This window comes from Myotis yumanensis, unplaced genomic scaffold (assembly GCF_028538775.1).
Source record: "Myotis yumanensis isolate MYYU_CA2020_CCGP unplaced genomic scaffold, mMyoYum1.0.hap1 SCAF_23, whole genome shotgun sequence".
In the NCBI taxonomy this organism is placed as follows: domain Eukaryota; kingdom Metazoa; phylum Chordata; class Mammalia; order Chiroptera; family Vespertilionidae; genus Myotis; species Myotis yumanensis.
In genome coordinates, this window is record NW_027223774.1 from 12534108 (window position 1) to 12556869 (window position 22762).

At 46.4% G+C, this 22762-nt stretch overlaps 1 protein-coding gene across 2 annotated transcripts; it reads left to right on the forward strand.

The window, feature by feature from the left end:
• The first annotated feature begins 8455 nt into the window (after positions 1 to 8455).
• On the forward strand, positions 8456 to 13941 carry IGFL4 (IGF like family member 4). Of its 2 annotated transcripts, XM_070402171.1 has the most exons (5): positions 8456 to 8555; positions 9992 to 10132; positions 10468 to 10518; positions 10720 to 10875; positions 10994 to 13941. In XM_070402171.1, exons 2-5 carry the CDS (start codon positions 10052 to 10054, stop codon positions 11078 to 11080), a joined length of 375 nt encoding a protein of 124 aa, XP_070258272.1. In that variant the 5' UTR covers positions 8456 to 8555; positions 9992 to 10051; the 3' UTR covers positions 11081 to 13941. The 2 variants fall into 2 exon arrangements, with proteins under 2 accessions (XP_070258272.1, XP_070258271.1); XM_070402170.1 differs by lacking the exon at positions 8456 to 8555 and having other exon boundaries at positions 10616 to 10875; positions 10994 to 13939.
• The last annotated feature ends 8821 nt before the right edge of the window (positions 13942 to 22762 follow it).

Genomic DNA, 22762 nt, shown 5'->3' on the forward strand with positions numbered 1-22762 from the left:
ATCACCAATAAAAACTCAATATTATCTTCTTTGGGTCTTAAAAGCAGGAGTATGCAAAGTGAATCCTGAAAAAAATCTAAATACAGCCATCTAATTCATTACCTTAAAAGACATTCTGTTTACTAGTCTGACTAGGAATGATGGTACTGGTTGTATTTTAGCTGAGGAAGGTTAGCATGGAACTGTTCCTTGGTTTAGTTCAGGATATGAGCACAGGTACAGTCATTCTTTAAAACGAAGATGACATTGTTTATATTCTCCGTAGGCAGCTGGAGAGATCTGTGTGACATGAGATGCTTTTGCATGGGTTCTAATGAATCTTTTGCTCGTTTATATAATGCGGAATAAATAACTCTTCTTTGTCACCACTTTGCCTTAGATAACTGTGTGTGCCAGTTTCAACTCTGACACCACGTTTTCCTTCTATGCATTCATGCCCTATTTGATAATGTTGCCTTGCTTGCTACTTGCACATTGGCTTTCCTGTGCTGATTTTCAATTTGCTATAATAGCAGTTACCCTGTTGTAACTTAATATAACATTAAACAGGATCACACTGTTCCCCTGCCTTACTAAGTTGCTCAGTTGAGCACAGAACAGAGGCAATATAAAATGCTGGGTTCATTCACAAGCTGGGATGAGAAGGAGAATAAGCCATATATAGAGGAAAATTATAGTTTGCTGGTATAATTATATAGTGCTTTTTTTCTCTCAAAATATTCTTCTAGCCTTGAATTCATTTTATCTTCATTATCCCTGTGAAGTAGGTAGGGCAAGTATGAGGGGAGATTGGGTGCTGAATTTTTAGGCCAAAGACTGATATTAATACAAATTATTTACTAGCTATAGAACCTTGGGTACATCAGTTAACTGCTCTGAAATTCACTTTCCACATCTGTTACTTGAGAATAATATCTGTGCTGCCTACCTCACAGGGTTGTTGTGAGGGTCAAGTGGAATGTATGTGAAAGATTTGTAAATGGTAAAGCACTATATTCTTGTTCAAAAAAAAAAAAAAGACTCAGAGACGACTGTAAAATCCACAATAATACTAAATGCAACGGATGATGCCAAAAAGAAAAAAATTCCCATCGAATTTCTTAAAAGTATTACTCCTTCAGGAATGCCATGTCATAAATTAGAATTGAAAGTAGGTGCAATCATCATGCTACTGAGAAATTTTAATAGTAAATTGGGTCTCTGGAATGGTACTAGATTTATTATCAAAAGATTGTGACCTAACATAATCTAAGCTGAAGTATTAACAGGATCTGCGGAGGAGAGGTTGTTCTGATTCCAAGAATTGATTTGTCCCCATCTGACACCAGCCTCAGTGTTAGAATAAGTTTAATCAATTTATCAGTCATTGTTTTTACCAATGTTGTTTTTATATCATGTTTTTGTTGTTGTTATATCATGTTGTTATTGTTTATTAATCAATTTATATATTACTTTCATATACGTTTTACTAATTTTCTTTCATCTCTGACACTTGTATTACAGAGAAAGGAAGAATAGTGATATTAAAATATTTCTTCTAATTAATTTCCTTCCAATGTGCATGAATTCATGCACTGGGACTAGTATGCTCATAATTTCCTTCCATGACATCAGGGGTCTGACTGAACCACTTATAAGCAGGATTTTGTCCAATAACTTAACCTCCCAGAGCTCAGTGTCCTCTTCAAGCTCAGTGAAATACCAGCCCTCCTGATGTTAGGACTGTAAGTATCCAATAAAGAAAACACATGCACAGATACCATGGGAACTGGGGGCTGGAGGCATGTTCCTTATGATCCAAATGGAGTCCATTTCTGGAAATAAGTTGCATAGAAATGTTTCCAAACACAGGAACTTGGATCCTATCTACACTAATAAAAGAGAAACATGGTAATTGGCGTACGACTGCTACCCTTTTCATTGGCTAATCAGTAAGTATATGCAAATTAACTGTCAGCCAAGACGGCAGTTGATTTGCATATACCGGCTCTGAGCGAAGACTGAAGACAACATGGAAGCCAAGGGCTATAGAAGGGAGCAAAGTAGAGGCCGCGGACACAGTAAAGGAGCCAAGGCTGCAGAGGCAGGAGGCAGGAGGGGAAACCAGGCAGCAGCGGCTAGGGGGCAGGTTGGGAAATCCCAGCAGCAGCGTATGGGGGCGGATTGGGAAAACCCACCAAGACAGAGCGGCTGGGGGAGGGTTGGGCATACCTACCCAGCCACAGCGGCTGGGGGTGGATTGGAAAAACCCAGCAGCAGTGGCTGTGGGCAGGTTGGGCAAACCCACCCAGCTGCAGAGGCTAGGGGCGGGTTGGGCAAACCCACCAAGACGGAGCGGCTGGGGGAGGGTTGGGCATACCTACCCAGCCACAGCGGCTGGGGGAGGATGGAAAAACCCAGCAGCAGTGGCTGCATGCAGGTTGGGCATACCCACCAAGCCTGAGCGGCTGGGAGCGGGTTGGGCAAACCCACCAAGATGGAGCAGCTGGGGGCGGGTTGGGCAAACCCACCAAGATGGAGCAGCTGGGGGCGGGTTGGGCAAACCCACCAAGATGGAGCAGCTGGGGGCGGGTTGGGCAAACCAACCAAGATTGAGCAGCTGGGGGCGGGTTGGGCAAACCCAGCAGCAGCGGCTGGGGGCCGGTTGGGCAAACCCACCCAGCAGCAGCGGCTGGGGGCGGGTTGCGCAAACCCACCAAGCTGGAGCGGCTGGGGGCGGGAGCGAAGCCCGCCTCAGCGGGTTTTGCTCCCTTCTCTGCTTTCCTCCAGCCACAGTGAGCCCTATTCTTGCAGGAATCTTCCTGCAACGGGCCTCTAGCTTTTTATATATATTTGTATTGATTTCAGAGAGGAAGTGAGAGGGAGAGAGAGGTAGAAACATCAATGATGACAGAGAATCATACATACCCCACACTGGGGATTGAGCCTGCAACCCAGGCATCTGCCCTGACTGGGAATTGAACCTGTGACCTCCTGGTTCATAGGTTGACACTCAACCATTGAGCCACACCAGCCAACTATGCTCACCAGGTACAAACAAGCACCAGACACAATCCAGTATTCACATTTCCAACATTCAGATTTCCTAACTTTTCAGATCCTATTAACTGGGGAAAAAAATAATGATTCATATCTAGCTGATTTAACAATCTCAAGTAATTGCCTCCAAATATCACCAAAAATACTCTAAAAAAAGTCTAAGATTCCAGGGAGAAACCAAGATGGCAGCATAGGTAAACACCGGAAATTGCTGCCTCCCACAACCACTTCAAAACTACAACTAAAGACAAAACAGACATCACCCAGAACCACAGGAAGGCTGGCTGAGTGGAAATTCTACAACTAGAAGGAAAGAGAAAAGCACACTGCGACTCAGAGGAGGTGCGGGAGTAAAGTGCAGAGGTACGGAGGCGCGTGCACAGAAAGGGCTGGCAACGAAGGACACCAGTGTCTTTTTCAATCGGGAGGGAGTCTCAAGCTCCTTATGGCCCTGACTCCAGTTCCGGGCGAGTCTCTGGGGACCCAGACTCATATGGGGAGAAACTGGACTGTCTGGCAGCGGGCAGAACTCGAGGGCAGCTTTCTCAGAGGTGCTTGCAGCGATTACCGGGACACTGAGACTCGGGGCCTCTTAGGGCAGGACTGAGGACCAGCCATAGCTGTTTGCTCCACCCTGTTGATTCCTTGAGACCCCGCCCCACCCAAGCTGCGTGCGAGCAGAGGCTTTTGCATATGAATGGGCTGGCACTTTGAGATCTAAAATTACCTAACAAACTGCAGCTGGGTCAGAGAGAACCAGAACATCCAAAAGAAGGCCCAAGGCCCCATAGCAGCTTGCATTGCTTCACAGCTGGGCCTCATTTGAGCACCTCCAAACCCCAAACAAGGAAGAAGAATCTGCAGATCTATCCGTAGCTCCTGCTGGGTAGGCTCAGGCAGAGGCTAAATTAGCACCTCCTTAGAGATCCAAGAGCCCGTGTACCCAGTGGTCAGATTGGGACCATCCAGATTACAACTCCTCAGATCCATAAGGGACACACTCAGAGGGCAGACTCAGTGAGCACCAAAGCCCCACTGAAGCAAGTCTTGCCCCAGAACGGTGTCTCCAGCTCAGAAGTTCTCCCACTGCAGACACAGCTGATTCTCACAGCTAATTGACCTTGAGGTCAATTCCTCCCAGTGATACCAACAACAATCAAGGCTTAACTACAATAAGACTGTGCACACAACCCACAAAGGGGTGCACCAAGAGTGTCCACCTCAGGTAATTGGGGAAGCTGAGCCACTGGGCCCTATAGGACATCTAGCACAGAAAGCCACTCTATCAACACAGGGAAGCAGCCAAAATGCGGAGACAAAGAAACAGGTCACAAACGACAGAAATGGAGGAAAGCAAACTACTGGATATAGAGTTCAAAACCATGGTTATAAGGTTTTTCAAGAATTTTCTAGAAACCGCTGATAAATTTAGTGAAACCCTCGAGGATATGAAAAAGGACCAATTAGAAATTAAGCATACACTGACTGAAATAAAGAATAATATACAGAGATCCAACAGCAGACAAGAGGATCCCAAGAATCAAGTCAAAGATTTGAAATATGAAGAAGCAAAAAACACCCAACTGGAAAAGCAAAAAGAAAAAAGAATCCAAAATTATGAAGATAGTGGTAAGGAGCCTCTGGGACAGCTTCAAGCGTACCAACATCTGAATTATAGGGGTGCCAGAAGAAGGGAGAGAGCAAAATATTGAAAACCTATTTAAAGAAATAATGACAGAAAACTTGCCCTACCTGGTGAAAGAAATAGACTTACAAGTCCAGGAAGCACAGAGAACCCCAAACAAAAGGAATCCAAAGAGGACCACACCAAGACACATCATAATGAAAATGCCAAGAGCAAAAGACAAAGAGAGAATCTTAAAAGCAGCAAAAGAAAAACAGTTACCTACAAGGGAACGTCCATATGACTGTCAGCTGATTTCTCAATAGAAACTATGCAGGCCAGAAGGGAGTGGCAAGAAATATTCAAAGTGATGAATACCAAGAACCTACAATCAAGATTACTTTATCCAGCAAAGCTATCATTCAGAATTGAAGGTCAGATAAAGAGCTTCACTGATAAGAAAAAGCTAAAGGAGTTCATCACCACCAAACCAGTATTATACAAAATGCTGAAAGGTATCCTTTAAGAAGAGGAAGAAGAAAAAGGTAAAGATACAAATTATGAACAACAAATACATATCTATCAACAAGTGAATCTAAAAATCAAGTGAATAAAAAATCTGATGAACAGAGTAAACTGGTGAATATAAAAGAATCAGGGGCATAGAAAGGGAGTGGACTGACAATTCTCGAGGGGGAAAGGGGTGTGGGGGTGCGGGAAGAGACTGGACAAAAATCGTACACCTATGGATGAGGACAGTGGGGGCGGGTAAGGGCAGAGGGTGGGGTGGGAACTGGGTGGAGGGGAGTTATGGGGGGGGAGAGGAACAACTGTAATAATCTAAACAACAAAGATTTCTTTAAAAAATAAAATAAATATAACCAAAAAAAAAGTCTAAGAGTCCGTCAAGGGTTGCACATGATGTACGCATGGGGAACAGCCACTGTACTTAGATGCCAACAAGTAACTCGATATTGACTACGGGCACCTGAAGTAAGAACAACACTGTGAGAGCAGAAACATGTGACCTTTTCCTTTCACAAGGAAGCGGCATGAGAGAGGGATCTGAGGATACTGTGCTGCTGCTTTGAAGATGGAGGAAGCCAGGGGATGCAGCCTAGAAGCTGGAGAAGCTAAGGGCACACTTCTCCCCTGGAGCCTCCAGAAGGACCTGGCCCTGCGGACACCTGGCTTTCGTCCAGTGAGACTGATCCCAAGACTTGGGCCTGCAGAGCTGGGAGATAGTGTGTGCGCTGTGCTCAGGAACTGAGTTGGTGGAAATATGTCCCAATAGGCAAATGGCCAACCTTGGAAAAGGAAATAAACAATGTGGGCGGTAGTGTAAACTACATGCAAATGAAATGCATCCCAGCCACGAAAGATGTCCTCTAAATTGGGTCTGAGTAATCAGAGCAGCAGTGGGGCCCACCAAGGGCTCACCCCTCAGGGAGGTGCAGGCAAGGTGAGAGGGGATGCTCACCGTGTACAAGCACCAGGCACAATCCAGTCAGAGAACAGCTGAGGGAGGACTCACCGTCCTGCAGCCCCGACTCCTCCCTCAGATACTCACACGCTGCACTTTTCAACAGTTTTGATTGATGTATCTTTTCGTTTAATCTTCTCAAATCTGCCTAACAAACACATTCATAGTATAAATTATGCAGTGAATAATACCCTGCAAAAGCAGGGGGAGTTTTATCTAACCTCATAAATGAACTGGTTGTGTGAGGTTTCCAGGTAGAAGGTAGGAGTGAGCACTCCCAGCAATAACAATAGTCCCCGTTGCCAAAGCCCTTCTGACTTGTCAGCACTGCAGATATTATCTCATCTCAGAACAGTTCCTTCCCCTCCCTCCGGGCCAAATAACGCCCCAAGATCTCTTTGTGGTCATACCTTCCATCCACACCTAACCCTTTGGCAACCACTTTCTGTTCTCGATCTTTGTTGCTCCGTCTGATCTCTGAGACTCGCTTCTTTCCAGTATAATGCCTTTGCGATCTGTCCAACTGGTTGGGTGTAGCAGTAGTTCCTTGCTTATATTGCTCAGTAGTGTCCATTTAAGGATATTTCTACAACCTGCCTATCAATTCACCTGTTGATGGACAGTAGGGTTGTTTCCAGTTTGGGGCTTTTACAAAAAAAAAAAAACTGCTATACACACTCACAGATTTTTTGTGGGACCATAAGGTTTTGTTTCTCTGGGGCAAATGCCCAAGAGTGTGCCTGCACACCTGACAAGCTAATGGATATTCTGTTAAGACCCGTCCCAGAGACCGCTCTCGGACTCCAGGCAGCCAAAGGAAGACAAAAAGCTACAAGGCAGCCCTGGCCAGCGTTTCTCAGTGGTTAGAGCCTCAGCCCACACACCAAGGCGTTGAGGGTTCTATTCCCAATCAAGGGCACATACCTGGATGGCAAGTTCGATCCCCAGTCCCAGTCAGGGTGAGTGCGGGAGGCAACCAATTCATGTGTCTTTCTCACGTCGATGTTTCTCCTTCTTTCTGTCTCTATCTGCCCCCCACCCCTCTCTAAAAATCAATCGAAAAAATATCTTCAGGTGAAGATTTAAATTTTTTAAAGCTTCAAGACAAAGGATCTAGGGCTAACACTCCCTCCTGGGGGCACACTGGCACCTTTCCCTCCCTGGACTTCTCCCCCGAGAGGCACTCATTTTCTAAACCCCAAAGGACTCACGAGAAGTGCAGCCAGGGGAGCGGTGGGCAGAGGCAGCTTGACCTGGGCTAAGCCTCTGGCCCTGTCTCCAAGGCCCCCTTTGACTTTTCCTCTCCTGTTGCTTCTTCTACCTTAAGCCCTCCCTTGGTTTCATTGTCCCCAACTTTAATAAACATACTCTCAAAAGCCACCTGGGCTCCTGTTGTGAAATCTCTCCTACAGGAAGTTAAGAACCCACACACACTACCCGTGGGCCCTAGGCAGACCCGCCCCAGGCCCAGACCCCGTCCCATAACAAACTGACATCTTTTTTTTAATATATTTTTATTGATTTTTCACAGAGAGGAAGGGAGAGAGACAGAGAGAGTTAGAAACATCGATTCGAGAGAAACATCGATCAGCTGCCTCCTGCACATCCCCCACTGGGGATGTGCCTGCAACCCAGGTACATGCCCTTGACCGGAATCGAACCCGGGACCTCTCAGTCCGCAGGCTGACGCTCTATCCACTGAGCCAAACCGGTTTCGGCACAAACTGACATCTTAACTATATCTATACTGCATCTTCCAAATTACAATGTAAACGTCTCCCCATTTATTTAGTTCATCTTTGATTTCTTTCATTCATTAATTATAGATTCCTCATATACATGGTGTACGTTTTATTAGACGCATCCCTAAGTATTTCAATGGAGGGATAAATGGTACTGTTTTTTTTTTCATTTTCAATTTCCCATTGTTAATGCTAGTGAATAGAAACATAATTTTTTTGTGTGCTGACTTTGTATCCTGCAACCTTTCCAATTTCAATGATAACTTCCAGTTTTTCATGTTTCCGCATGGGACACATAAGCCAGGATTGGGTGTGGCTAACCTTAACCTTGGCGGGACACTATCCCTCCTGGGACAGGAGAGCCTGGGAGGCTTATGAAGAGCTGCCATAACGCTGTTCTCACTGCTTCTCTGTCCTTCAGGGAAGCTGTCCTAGGAGCCTTTCTCCTTGTCACCTCCCCGTGATGCCGGGTCTGAGGCTTCTACCTCGTGCCTGTGGGGTTGAGCTGCAGGCTCCAAAGCTGCTCAGACACAGCATGACATTCTCTCCTCAGCAACAGGGTCCTGTCATCCTTGCTGCAGTCATCTGATGCCTTTGTTCGATTGTCATCCTGTGCAAGGGGCAGGGGCAGCTGGCACCTGGGGCCAGTCTTACTCTCGTTGTCTATGTAAGTATTAAACTGTCTGACTCTCAAAGGGCTTGATGGGCCTGGCCCGTGTGGCTCAGTGGCTTGAGCATCGTCCATGCACCAGGAGGTTGCTAGTACGATTCCTGGTCAGGGCATCTACAGGGTTGCTGTCTCCATCCCCATTCGGGGCCTGTCAGTGGATGTAGCGCTCTCACATTGATGTTTCTCTTTCTCCCTCCCCTTTCCTCTTTCTATAAAAAAATCAATAAACTATTCTTTAAAAAATAATCAAAAAAATTCTAAGGGCTCCTTGTCTTGTGACTGACTGGCTGAATCTGTCAGCCATGCCTCTGGCTCAACGGTAGCTTCCGTGGGATTTCTATGTAGACAATTTGATTACACAGACGTGAAGTCCTCTAGGAATAGCTTATGGTTTTGCTTCAAAGTCAGTTGTGCTGTTTATCGAGGGCTTTCTATTTTAGTCAGGAATTCCTTGCCTGTAGGTTGAGAATTACGAATGAAGCACCAAGCTCATTCATTTAGGAAACAGGAATGTAGTCCTTCCGAGTCTGTTCTTCCAGCAGCTGTGCTGTGTAAATGGGAGGCGAGTCTCTAAAGGTGGGAGCCCATCAGGTGCATGGGCAGGAGGACACATTAAGGAAACCTGCCAACACATATACCAACCCACACAGACACCTGCCAAATTAAGAGAGGAGGGCTGACATACGTGAATGCATGGACCACTCATACGGAAGTACTGCACATACACTCAAGGGGAGGGAGTCCCTCCACTAACCATGAGCTTTGCCAGGTCTGAAAGTCTCTGCCTCCTCTCGTTCACCTTCCCAACCTATTCACTGTGACATGGCGGGCGGGGGGGGGGGGGGGGGGGGCGGGGAGACAGAGAACAGAGGGGCCATGGAATAACCCACTTATTATCTCGTGGCAACAACAGTGATGGTGACAATACAATAACAGTGAGAAACCTGGATGGAGCCTTTCCTTGGACGAGGCACTCTACAAGGTGCTCTTTCAGTCGGTTTTACGAATCCCAGAGGGTCTATCGTACGTCTATCTGTTCCTTTTTTATTCTCCCTACCGGGGTTTCTGCAGCCCCTGCTCTTCTTCTAGATCACACTGCAACTTCATAATTTCCCCTTAAAAACTCAGAAGAATTATAGACAGTGCAGGTTCGGAGGTGGATTATGTGCCAGAGTGTGGGAAGTCTAGGACGAGGCAGCGTTTGGTGGGTGAGGTGCCAATGAGTCTTTGCTAACTGGGTTTCCCTGAGCCATGTTCAAATAAAAACACATCACAACTTGGAAAGGAACCTGAGAAGTATTCACCCTGAGGCTTTGAGATATCTGGGAGGATGGAAATCAGTTGGAACTTGTTCAGGAACAATTTATTAAAATGTTGATGTGTTTTTTTCTCCCATACAACTATGACTCTTCATGCACCTCTCTTTCTGGCAGCCCTGCCCTTCTGTTGTAATGTGAGGTGTGTAATGTGGGTGTGTATATAAGTCAGAGTATATGGTCCACTTCCAGTCCTCCTGCTACTCTGCCATCAACTACTCTGAGGGTCATCAAGAACCATGGTGCCCAGAAGCTTTGGTAAGAGGGCACCAGCCCCAAGTCTAGCATATGTGTTATCATATCCATAATGTACCTCTGAACCTCACACTTAATTCTCTCTCTAACTCTATTATTGGCTTCCCACCCCCTAAACCCGCCCCCCGTAACATGTCTGACTGCATTACAATCTCTCCCCCAACCTGCAAATTTCAGAATCTTAGCTCTTCCTAGAGCCCTCCCTGCTACCCAGAGACCATCTCAAAATCCACTGTGAGCTGTTAGCAATGAAAGAAGCTCATTGGCATCATCTTGGGCCCCATGACAGCGACCAGGCTACTCTCCAGCATTATTCTCATTCCCCTTCTGCTTCTCAGCTGCCGTCTTCATTTTCGAACTCCTGTTCTCATACTCGGAAGGACTCACAGGTGAGAAAGGTGGAGGGAGGAGGTGGCACTTTAAGTGCGAGGAGGCTTCCAAGGTCTAAGACCCATCCTGGAGCCCATTCTGCTCTGGCTTGTTCAGATACTGGGCTGTGGATGTGCCATCCAGCACCCAAGTGTGGGGACGCGATCTACAACCCCTTGGAGCAGTGCTGTGATGAGGGCACCATCCTGTCCTTGAACCAGACCCGCCTCTGTGGCCCCAGCTGCACCTTCTGGCCTTGCTTCCAGCACTGCTGCCTTGAGTCCTGGGGCTCTCAGAATCGGACCACTGTCAGGTTTAAGGTCCCAGGCACAAAGTCCAACTGCATTGCCGGCCCCCTCAGCAGGATCTGTGGCCAGGTAAGAGTCCAGTTCTGGCTGTGGGCAGGGCAGGGGGTGGCATTTGTTGCATCAGTCTCTGCTGAGTTTCCCATCACCCATGTCTCTCTCTGGTTCTCTCTCAACTCTCTCTCTAAAGGAATACTTGCCCAGCAAGCCCTCTACCAGAACTGAATTTATCTGGACCATCCTGAGGAGCATAGACACAGGACACTCAAGACTGTAATATTTGCTGGTCAGCAGTCCTGTGATAAACTATAAGGTCTTTAATCCTGGCCGGATAGCTCGGCTGGTTAGAGCATCGTCCCGATACACCAAGGTTGTGGGTTCAATCTCCAGTCAGGGCACATGCCAGAAACAATGTATAAATAACTGGAATCCTATATAATAAAAGGGTAATATGCAAATTGACCCTAATGGTGGAACCAGGAAGGACCAGTCATAGGGAAATCCAGGAACTGCCCCCTGGTGGTCAGTGCGCTCCCACAGCAGGAGCTCTACTCAGCCACAAGCTGGGCTGAAGGCTATGAGCACAGAGGCAGTGGCGGGAGCCTCTCCCACCTCCTCAGCTGCACTAAGGATGTCCGACTGACATCCCCCAAGGTCTCCCAGGCTGCCAGAGGGATGTCTGACTGCCAGCTTAGGCCCAATCCCTCGGGAAGCAGGCCTAAACTAGAAGGTGGACATCCCCCAAGGGGTCCCAGACGTGAGAGGGTGCAGGCCAGGTTGAGGGACCCACGCCCCTGAGTGCACGAATTTTTGTGCATTAGGCCTCTAGTATATAAATAAACTGGAACAACAAAGTGGTGTTTCTCTCTCTCCATCACCCTTTCTCTCTATCTCAAACCAATAAATAAAATTTTTTTAAAAGGTTAAATACTTCATTGTATTTAACAGTGCTAGATAAATAGTGGTATACAGGCAGTCCTCGGGTTACGTCGAACTCAACGTACATCATTTCATGGTTATGTCGCCATCTCCCATTTATTTATAAAAAAAGAGTTCCATCATTTTGACATATGTATATATGTGCTTTATGTTTTTTATTATTTACTGTATTTACCACAAGTAAAGGTCAGGAATTGTTATCTTTCTTTTAAATTTTTTTTACTGTTTCACTTCACTACTGCTGTGTATGTGCTCCATATGAGTGACATAGGTGCTTATGTAGGTGGGTTCCAACTTACGGTGAGAATGACATTATGTCATGCCACAGGAACAGATCTCCAATGTAACCCAAGGACCTACTGTACTTTTTAGTTGATTTAGACAGTCCTGCCTTAACTAGAGAAAGTGGTAGTAGATTTAATTATATTTCTTTCTTTCTCTAGACTCCAAACAATTTTTGTACATATGTATGTATCCCAGTCTTTTTATTAAATTTATTGGGGTTAAAAAATTAAACATGATTTTACTTATATGTGGAATCTAATGAATAAAATAAACTAATAAACAAAACAGAAACAGACTCATAGATACAGAGAACAGACTGACAACTCTTAGAGGGGAGGGTGCTGGGGACATAGGTAAAAAGGTGAGGGGATAAAGTAAAAAACAGCTCATAGACAGATGATGATTACCAGAGAGATATAGGGGTGGAGTGGGGGATAGAAGAGGGTAAAGGGAGGAAAAATGCTAATGAAAGGAGATTTGACTTTGGGTGATGAACACACAATACAATATACACATAATGTATTATAGAATTGTACACCTGAAAGTGATATAATTTTACTAGAGGCCCGCCCGGTACATGAAATTTGTGCATGGGGGGGTCCCCTCAGCCCACCTTGCACCCTCTCCAATCTGGGACCCCTCGGGGGTGTCCAATTGCCAATTGGACATCCCTCTCACAATCTGGGACTGCTGGCTCCTAACTGCTCATCTGCTGCCTGCCTGCCTGCCTGATTGCCCCTAACTGCCCGCCCTCTGCCAGCCTGATCATCCCTAACTGCCTCTGCCTGCGGCCTGATCACCCCTAACTGCCACCCCTGCTGGCCTGGTCACCCCCAACTGCACCCCTCTGCTGGCCTGGTCATCCCTAACTACCCCCCTCGCTGGCCTGGTTGCCCCTTACTTCCCCCCTGACAGCCTGGTCACCCCCAACTGCTCCACCAGCTGGCCTGGTTGCCCCCAACTGCCCCCCCCATCGGCCTGGTCACCCCCAACTGCCCCCCCTGCTGGCCTGGTTGCTCCTCAGAGCCCCCCCCCCCACCCCCCACCTGCCTGGTCTCCCCATGCAGCCTGCTGTGCGGTCGTTACTGTTACTGTGACAGCATCCCGGACAATTTGCATATACCGCTATTAGTATAGATTAACCAAGATCACCCAATAAAGTCAATAAAAAATAATTAACTAATTAATTGATTAAAAAGTCTTGGCCTACTAAATGTACGAAGTACTTTTTTTTTCCACAAGAAGTTGTTATTTGTTTGTTTTTATTATTGACATTATTACAGAGTCCCCCAATTCTCCCCTTTACCCTCCACCCAGTCCCCAGCCCCAGACCTTCACCACATTATTGTCTGTGTCCATGAGCTATGCAGATATGCATATATGTTCTTTGGTTAATATCTTCCAGTCCCTCAACCTGCCTCCCCTCTGTAGAGTACTCTAACCAACTGAGCTATCCAACCAAGGGCTTAGCATCATCTTTTAGACCTGTGATCCATTTCAAGTATGGGGCGCGGTTATGGTGTCTTGGCCAGGTTCAAGCCTCGGACTAATGAAAGGACAGGGTCCTCTCATTGCCACGTGCAAGTCCCAGCTGGAGGGCAGGGCCCACCCAGCACAATCATAGCCAACGGCTGTGGTTGTAAGCTTGAACCTATGGTCCAAACACATAGCCCCACGTGCCTTGTGATAGCGTTCAGGTGCATGTAGTTAAGTAGGGTTGGAACTCACGAGAATGTTGTAAACAACGTGATCACGGCCCTACTTTGCCTCGTGGCATCTGCTATAAAATAAAGACACGGCTTGTGGGTGCTGGCGCTGTCTCCTCATCAGGGAGCAGCGTCCCACCGAGACCCAGCTTTCATTCTCTTGTCGGTCTTTTCTCAATCCTTTCACCCCCCCCCCTCAGTTTACCTTTGGCCGCAACATTCAAGTTAATTTTTGGCATGGCATGAGGCTTAAAAGTTGAGGTTTAATTTTATCTTAATGGATATGGCAATTCCTCCAGCATAATTTGTTGAAAAGATTATCTTGCCCAAGCTGGTTTGGCTCAGTGGATAAAGCATTGGCCTGTGGACTGATGGGTCGCGAGTTCAATTCCAGTCAGGAACACATGCCCAGGTTGCAGGCTCGATCCCCAGTGGGGGCAATGTGGGGGGCAACCGATCAATGATTCTCTCTCAACGGTGAGGTTTCTATCTCTCTCCTTCTCCCTTCCTCTCTGAAATCAATAAAAATATATTTTTTTAAAAAAGAAAAGATTATCTTTTCTCCATCAAACAACCTTGACAACTTTGTCAAAATCAATTGACCATAACTTAGAAAACGAAAGATGAGAAAATCTATTTCATTTACTGTGTTGTTCTTTCTTCCTTTTTGATGTTTTAAGATTTCTTTTATCATTTCCTTTCTGTTTCAATACTTCCTTTTAGCCATCTTTTTAGGGTAGATCTGTGGGAAACAAATTTTCTTAGGTTTCCTCCATCTAGAATGTCTTTATTTCTGAGGAATATTTTTCATGGATATAAGATTCTGATGGACAGTTTTTTACTTTCAGTGATTGAAAACTACTAGGCTCACTTCTTCTGACCTCCATGGTTTCTGATGAGAAACCTGCTGTCATTTGAATTGTTTTTCCCTCACAAGTAAGGTGTTTCTTCTCTCCCTTGCTGCTACCAAGACATTTTCTTTCATCTTTAATTGTCAGAACTTTGAGGATGATGTATCTTGAGTGAATTCCTTTGGGTTTATTTGTGTGGATCCTATATACCTTCTTGAATGCCTAGGTTTATGTTTTGCCAAATTGGAAATTTTTTCATCCATTATTTTTTTTAAATATATTTTTTGACAATGTAACCCATCCAGACTTTTTTTAATTTCTTAAAGTATTACAAAGAGTATTACACATGTCTCCTTTTTTCTCCCCCTTGACATTCCTCTGGCTTCCCCTACCCCCCAGTGTCTTGTGTCCATTAGTTATTCTCATATGCATGCATATAAGTCCTTCAGTTGATCTCCTACTCCCCCCAACCCTCCCTAGGGTTCCCACTGTAGTTTGACATTCTGCTCAATGCTGTTCTACCTCTGTATCCATTTTTTTTCATCAATCTATAATGTTTCTTATTATCCACAAATGAGTGAGTACCTGTGGTATTTTTCTCAGCTTCCCAGGGGCCGTCTCAGTCTCACAGGGGACATCTCAGCCTCACAGGGGCCGTCCCAGCCTCACAGGGGCCATTTCAACTCCACTGGGGCCGTTGCAGGCTCACCGGGGCCATCTCAACCTTACCGGGGCCATCTCAACCTCACCAGGGCCGTTTCAACCTCACTGGGGTCGTCTCGACCTCACCGGACCGTCCCAACCTCACCGAGGCCGTCTCAGCCTCACTGGGGCTGTCTCAACCTCACAGGGGGCGTTTCAACCTCACCGGGTCCGTTGCAACCCTACCGGAGCCGTTGCAACCCCACCAGGGCCGTTGCAACCCCACCGGGGCCGTCTCAACCTCACTCGGGCTGTCTCAGCCTCACTGCGGCTGTTTCAGCCTCACCGGGGCCGATTCAACCTCACTGGGGCCGTTTCAACCCCACCGGGGTCGTCTCGACCTCACCGGGGCCATCTCGACCTCACTGGGGCCATCTTGACCTCACCGGGGCCAATTCAACCTCACCGGGGCCGATTCAACCTCACTGGGACCATCCCAGCCTCACCGGGGTCATCTCAGCCTCACATAGGCCGTCTCAACCTCACCAGGGCCATTTCAACCCCACCGGGGTCGTCTCGACCTCACCGGGGCCGTCTCGGCCTCACCGGGGTCATTTCTGCCTCACCAGGGCTGTTTCAACCTCACCGGGGCGTCTCAACCCCACCGGGGCTGTCCCACCCCCACTGGGGCCATCCCAGCCTCACCAGGGCCGCCTCAGCCTCACCGGGGCCGTCCCAGCCTCTCAGGGCCGCCTCGACCTCACGGGGGCCGTCTCAGCAACACGAAGTTTGGCATTCTGTCCTTTGTTGGGCGGCTCCTTGCTGGACAAAATCTCCAGGCATTCCTGGTGGCTGAATATCTGGTATGCTTGCTTGGATTTTGTTTTCTACCAAGTGCACAGACTGCCTGTCTGCCGTCTCCCAGTGTCCCATGTGAGACTGGATCTGGTGGGCCTGCCTGTGCATTTGTTCCTGTCCTGCCCCTCAGGCCAAAGCATTACTATTGGTGTGGATGCCACAGGGATGTGCTCCAGGGATGGGTGGACAAGCTGGCCTCCCACCACAGGTCCCAGTGTTGCCCTATGATGGGGTCTCTTCTCTCCCTTGACTGTAATACTGTGACCACCACTGTTGCCACAACTGCTGCTTCTATTGCTGCTATCACCATCACCACCCGGCCCAGGCTACCCCCTGTGGGCCCCTGCAGTGCCCAGACTGCCATAGGCATGAATATGGGTGCTGGGCACCCAACAGCTCACTATGCATACTGCCCACTAGTTGCCATGCCCATGCAGGTGAGCATGTCTGTCCACCATGTCTCCTCTACTTATGCCCACAACCCACTGTCTCATTTTCCTTTTGCCTAAAATGCCCAGGACTTAGAGCTGAAGAAGCCACAACTGGGAAATAACAACAGATGCAGATTTTTTAAGATCTACAAAGGCACAGACTAGCAAGACAGAAAATGTTCAGACAATAATGTCTCTGCTCCAGCGAAACACAACAAAAATAAAACTGTGAAGCCACCTCCACACACTTTGGCAAAAGATAAAGAGCTGGGATTTCCACCCTTACCAGGCTGTAAGGTGGAGTCTCCACAACACTCCCAGGTGGTGTTAGAAAGTCCCAAGAAAAACATAGGGTTAGGGAACCTGGATTTTCAACTCCATCCAGCAGCTGCAAGGCTGCTATTCAATAGTGTATAGGAAACTCTAGCCAGAAAAGTTAGGTAAGTAGAAGAAATAAAAGGCATCCAAACTGGATGAAGTAAAACTATCTCTATAAAAAGATCCTGCAGATAGCAGATCCTTTAAAAATCCACAAACTACTAGACCTAGTAAAAGAACTCAACAAAGTTGAAGGATTCAAGATTAACACACAAAAATTAGTTGTATTTCTGTGCACTAGCAATGAAGAATCCTAAAATCAAATTAAGAAAACAATTCCAGGAGAACCAAGATAGCAGCATAGGTAAAATACCTGTACTTGCTGCCTCCCACAACCACATCAAAATTATAACTAAGATACAGAACAACTGTCATCCAGAACCGAGGGAAAGCTGGCTGAGTGGAAGTCCTACAACTAGAGAGGTAAAGAAGAAAGTGCACTGAGACTGGTAGGAGCTGTGGAGGTGTAAAACGGACTGGCAGCCAGGTGTGCCGATTTTTTAATTGGGAGGGAGATACAAGCTCCCACTTGTTCTGAGCTCCAGTGCTGGATGAGACTCAGGGGGACCCAGACACATACGGGGAGAAACTGGTCTGTCTAGCATTGGGGCAGGAATGCGGGGGCAGCTTTCTACCAGATGAGGTACTTACAAGGGTCATTGTTCCTATGCTGGGACTTCCCAGGTGCAGGGCTGACTGGCAGCCATTGTTGTTTGCTCTGCCCTGGAGATTACCTGAGACCCTGCCCTACCCAATTTACAACACCATCCAAGCTGTGCCCAGCAGTTTTTGCATATGAATGGTCTGAACTTTCTCAGCCTAAAACCTGTCACACAAGCTATAGCTGGGTCAGGGGGCCCCAAGCTATCAAAAGAAGGCCCAAGGCCACACCAGCACCAGCCTGCCTTGCTTCACAGCTGAGCCTCATCTGGGCACTTCCAAACCTGATACAAAGAGGAGGAATCTGCAGATCTCTCTGTAGCTCCTGCTGGGCGGCCCCAAGTAGTGGCTGACCCTGCACCTCCTTGGAGATCCAAGAGCCAGTGTACCCACTGGTCACTGTGAGACCATACTGGATTACAACTCTTCATATCCATAAGAGACACACTCAAGAGGCAGAACCAGTGAGCACCAAAGCCCCACTGAAGCAGGTCATGCCCCATGAGGGTGTCTCCTACACAGCAGTTCTCCCATTATAGACATTGTAGTTGGCCTGGAGGTCAATTCCTCCCAGTGATATCAACAACAATCAAAGCTCAACTACAACAAGACTGTGCACACAGCCCACAAAGGAGTGCACCAAGAGTGTCCAACTCAGGTGATTAGGGAGGCTAAGCCACTGGGCCCTATAGGACACCTACCACACAAGGCCACTCTATCAACTGAAGGAGACTTAGCAGCTACCCAATACACAGAAACAAACACAGGGAAGCAGCCAAAATGCAGAGACAAAGAAACATGTCACAAATGAAAGGAATGGAAGACAGCAAACTATTGGATATAGAATTCAAAACCACAGTTATAAGGTTACTCAAGAATCTTCTAGAAACCTCTGAGGAACTCAGTGAGACCTTCAAGGATCTTAGTGAGAACGCCAAAAAAAAAAAAATGGAAAAGGACAAGTCAGAAATTAAACATACACTGACTGAAATAAAGAATAATATACAGAGATTCAACAGTAGATTAGAGGATCCCAAGAATCAAATCAAAGATTTGAAATACAAGGAAACAAAAACACCCAACTGGAAGAGTAAAAAGAAAAAATAATCCAAAACTATGAAGATAGTGTAAGGAGGCTCTGGGACAACTTCAAGCATACCAACATCCGAATTATAGGGGTGCCAGAAGAAGAGAGAGAGCAAGATATTGAAAACCTATTTGAAGAAATAATGACAGAAAACTTCCCTTACCTGGTGAAAGAAATAGACTTCCAAGTCCAGGAAGCGCAGAGAATCCCAAACAAGAGGAACCCAAAGAGGACCACACCAAGACACATCATAATTAAATGCCAAGGGTAAAAGACAAAGAGAGAATCTTAAAAGCAGCAAGAGAAAAACAGTTACCTACAAGAGAGTACCCATACAACTGTTAACTGATTTCTCAACAGAAACTATGCAGGCCAGAAGGGAATGGCAAGAAATATTCAGTGATGAATAAATAGCAAGAACCTACAACCGAGATTACTCTACCCAGCAAAGTTATCATTTAGAATTGAAGGTCAGATAAAGAGCTTCACAGACAAGAAAAAGCTAAAGGAGTTCATCACCACCAAACCAGTATTATATGAAATGCTGAAGGGTAAACTTTAAGAAGAGGAAGAAGAAAAAAGTAAAGATAAAAAATTATGAACAACAAAGTGACAACAAATACATATCTATCAATAAGTGAACCTAAAAATCAAATGAATAAAAAATCTGATGAACAGAATAAACTGGTGAATGTAATAGAATCAGGGGCATGGAAATGGAAAAGACTGACAATTCTCGGAGGGGTAGGGGGTGTGGGGAGGGTGTGGGAAGAGATTGGACAAAGATCTTATATGCAGGTATGCAGTACCTATGGACGCAGACAGAGGGGTGGCGAGGGCCTGGGGTGGGGTGGGAACTGGGTGGAGGGGAGCAATGGGGGGGGGAAGAGGGACATCTGTAATAATCTGAACAATAAAGATTAAAGAAAAAACAATTCCATTTACACACTTAGGAATAAATTTAACAAAATGTGTTGAAGAACAATACACTGCAAAGCACGAAACATTGCTGAAAGACATTAAAGTCATGTTCGTGGATTGGAAGACTTAATAGTGTGAAGATGATGATATTCCCCAAGGTGACCTACAGGTTCAATATAATCTCTATCCAAATACCAACAGCCTTTTGCAAAAATGGACAAGCTGATTATGAAATTCATATAGAATTATAAGAGACTAATAAAAAAAAAAAAGACCAACGTTAGAGGGCTCACACACACCTTGATTTCAAAACTTAATTTTATCTTACAGACTTGTTTCCAGTGAGAACCTTCTATTTTCCTTAATGTATACATAACTTCGGGTTTGGGGTTTTTTTATGTTTTTATTGATCTTTTACAGAAAGGAAGGGAGAGGGATAGAGAGTTAGAAACATCGATGAGAGAGAAACATCAATCAGCTGCCTCCTGCACACCCCCCACTGGGGACACCCCGCAACCAAGGTACGTGCCCTTGACCGGAATCGAACCTGGGACCTTTCAGTCCACAGGCCAACGCTCTATACACTGAGCCAAACCAGCTAGGGCCATAACTTCAGTTTTAATCTATATACTTATTGATTTTTTGGATCCCCAAATGAATTAAATTTGTTTCTAGTGCAACAACCACATGAGTACTTCTTGAATTCAAATGCTGAGCTTTTTTAAAAATATATATTTTATTGATTTTTTACAGAGAGGAAGGGAGAGGGATAGAGAGCTAGAAACATCCATGAGAGAGAAACATCTAACAGCTGCCTCCTGCACACCCCCCACAGGGGATGTGCCCGCAACCAAGGCACATGCCCTTGACTGGAATCGAACCTTGGACCCTTCAGTCCACAGGCCGATGCTCTATCCACTGAGCCAAACCGGTCAGGGCTGAGCTCTATTTTTGTAAAGGAAGGAGCAAGAATGGTGAGTAAGAAAACAGGGTACTGGCATAAAGATAGATATAAGGACCAATGGGGTAGACTTCAGAGTCCAGAAATAAACCCATGAATCTATGGCCAACTGATTGTGTATAAGGGCGCCACCATCATTCAATGGGAGAAGGATAGGTCTCTTCCACAAATGGTCCTGGGACAATTGCAAAAGAATGAAGTTGGACTCTCACCTCACACAGCATAAAAAAGCTAGATATTGCCCTAACCGGTTTAGCTCAGTGGATAGAGCATCGGCCTGTGGACTCAAGGGTCCCAGGTTCGATTCCGGTCAAGGGCATGTACCTTGGTTGCAGGCACATCCCCGGTGGGGGGTGTGCCGGAGGCAGCTGATGGATGTTTCTCTCTCATCGATGTTTCTAACTCTATCCCTCTCCCTTCCTCTCTGTAAAAAAATCAATAAAATATAAAAAAGAAAGATTTTTTTTTAAAAAAAGCTAGATATTTACATTATGTAACTTGCCAAATACGTGTGGGTGCACTTCTTTTCTTTTTAACCCGGCCTGACATGGTTTAGTCTTAAACTTGCAGTATTTTTTAAATATATTTTATTGATTTTTTACAGAGAGGAAGGGAGAGGGATAGAGAGTTAGAAACATCGATGAGAGAGAAACATCAATCAGCTGCCTCCTACACACCCCCTACTGGGGACAGCCTGCAACCAAGGTACATGCCCTTGACCAGAATCGAACCTGGGACCTTTCAGTCCACAGGCCAACGCTCTATCCATTGAGCCAAACTGGTCAGGGCAGCTTACAGCATTTTAATTTGATTACCACAACCTTAGTGGTTTAAAAACAACAGAAATTTGCAGTTCTGGAGCCCAGGAGTCTGAAATCAAGGTGCCAGCAGAGCCAAGCGCTCACTGAAGGCTCTGGGAGAGAATTCGTTCCAAGCCTCTTCCAGGTTCCCGTGGATGCTGGTCTCTAACCTGTGGTTGCATCACTCTAACCGCTGCCTCTGCCTTCACGTCACCCTCTCTTCTGTCTGTGGTCTAACGTCCCTCTGCTTTCCTCTTATAAGGACATATATACGACTGTACTTAGGGCCCACCTGGGTAATCCAAGTTAACCTCCCTATCTCAAGACCCTTAACTTCATCACACCTGCAAAGACCCTGCCAGGGGATGATGGTGGTGGTGGTGGTGGTGGTGGTGGTAGTAGTAGTGATGTTTTTGATATAAAGTAACATTCACAGGTTCCAGAGATTATCTTTGGGGGACCCTACCACAACCATTATATTACACAGCCTTTCAAAGATACAGTAAAGACAACCTCCTGACCAATTGGGAGGTTGACACAAGAAACAGGTAAAAATCGGTCTATTTATGAAGAGTCAAAGGGCACAAGAATTTGGCAAGAGGTCTGGTCTTAGGAGAGGTTACCTCCAGGGGCTCAGCAATACTATATAGACTTGGTTTCTTCTGCATCTTCTCTGCTTCTGGAGCCTGGAGCACACTAATCATGACTTGCCTCCTGGTTGAAAACTGGCTTCCAGAGCTTTCGTGGTCATAGGTGCCCTCGAAGAGTGTGTATCTCCCACTGCATCTCCCTCCGCTCCCCAGAATGATCTCTCAAAAATGCAAAGTGGTGCCTGGCCGGTGTGGCTCAGAGATTGAGCATCAACCTATGAACCAGAACATCACGGTTCAATTCCCGGTCAGGGCACATGCCGGGGTTGTGGGCTTGATCCCCAGTGTGGGGCATGCAGGAGGCAGCCAATCAATGATTCTTTCTCATCATTGATGTTTCTCTCTCTCCCTCTCCCTTCCTCTCTGAAATCAATAAAAATATATATTTTTTAAATGCAAAGTGGCTCACATCACTCCCATCCTTATATGCTCTTCCATGGCTCCCCAGTGCCCACAGCATGAAGTTTAGACTCTCTGTGCCAGACAAGTCCCAGAAATTCTGCAGACCTGGCTTCCCACACACCCTGGTCCCTTACACCCCAGCGACATCGAGTTTCTTATGGTTCCACAACACTGCCCTGCCTCTTCTCTCCTCCATGGCTTGCTCACCCTGATCCCTCTGCCTGCAATAGCCTCTCGCTCTCTCCCTCCCCCGCCCCTGGCTAATGGTGCTATAGACTCAGATAGATCTGAGGGACCAAAGTGCTGTGTGATCTTCCATACTCTTGGCTCTAAGTTGCTTCCTACTGTTATTAGAGAGCAAACACCGCTCGCCCTCTGGCGGCCAGAT

Excerpts from the sequence above, each read along its gene's own strand:
- IGFL4 (XM_070402170.1), top strand. Across the intron at positions 10,519-10,615 it reads ATACTCGGAAGGACTCACAG|ATACTGGGCTGTGGATGTGC; the intron begins GTGAGAAAGGTG and ends TGGCTTGTTCAG. Across the intron at positions 10,876-10,993 it reads TCAGCAGGATCTGTGGCCAG|GAATACTTGCCCAGCAAGCC; the intron begins GTAAGAGTCCAG and ends CTCTCTCTAAAG.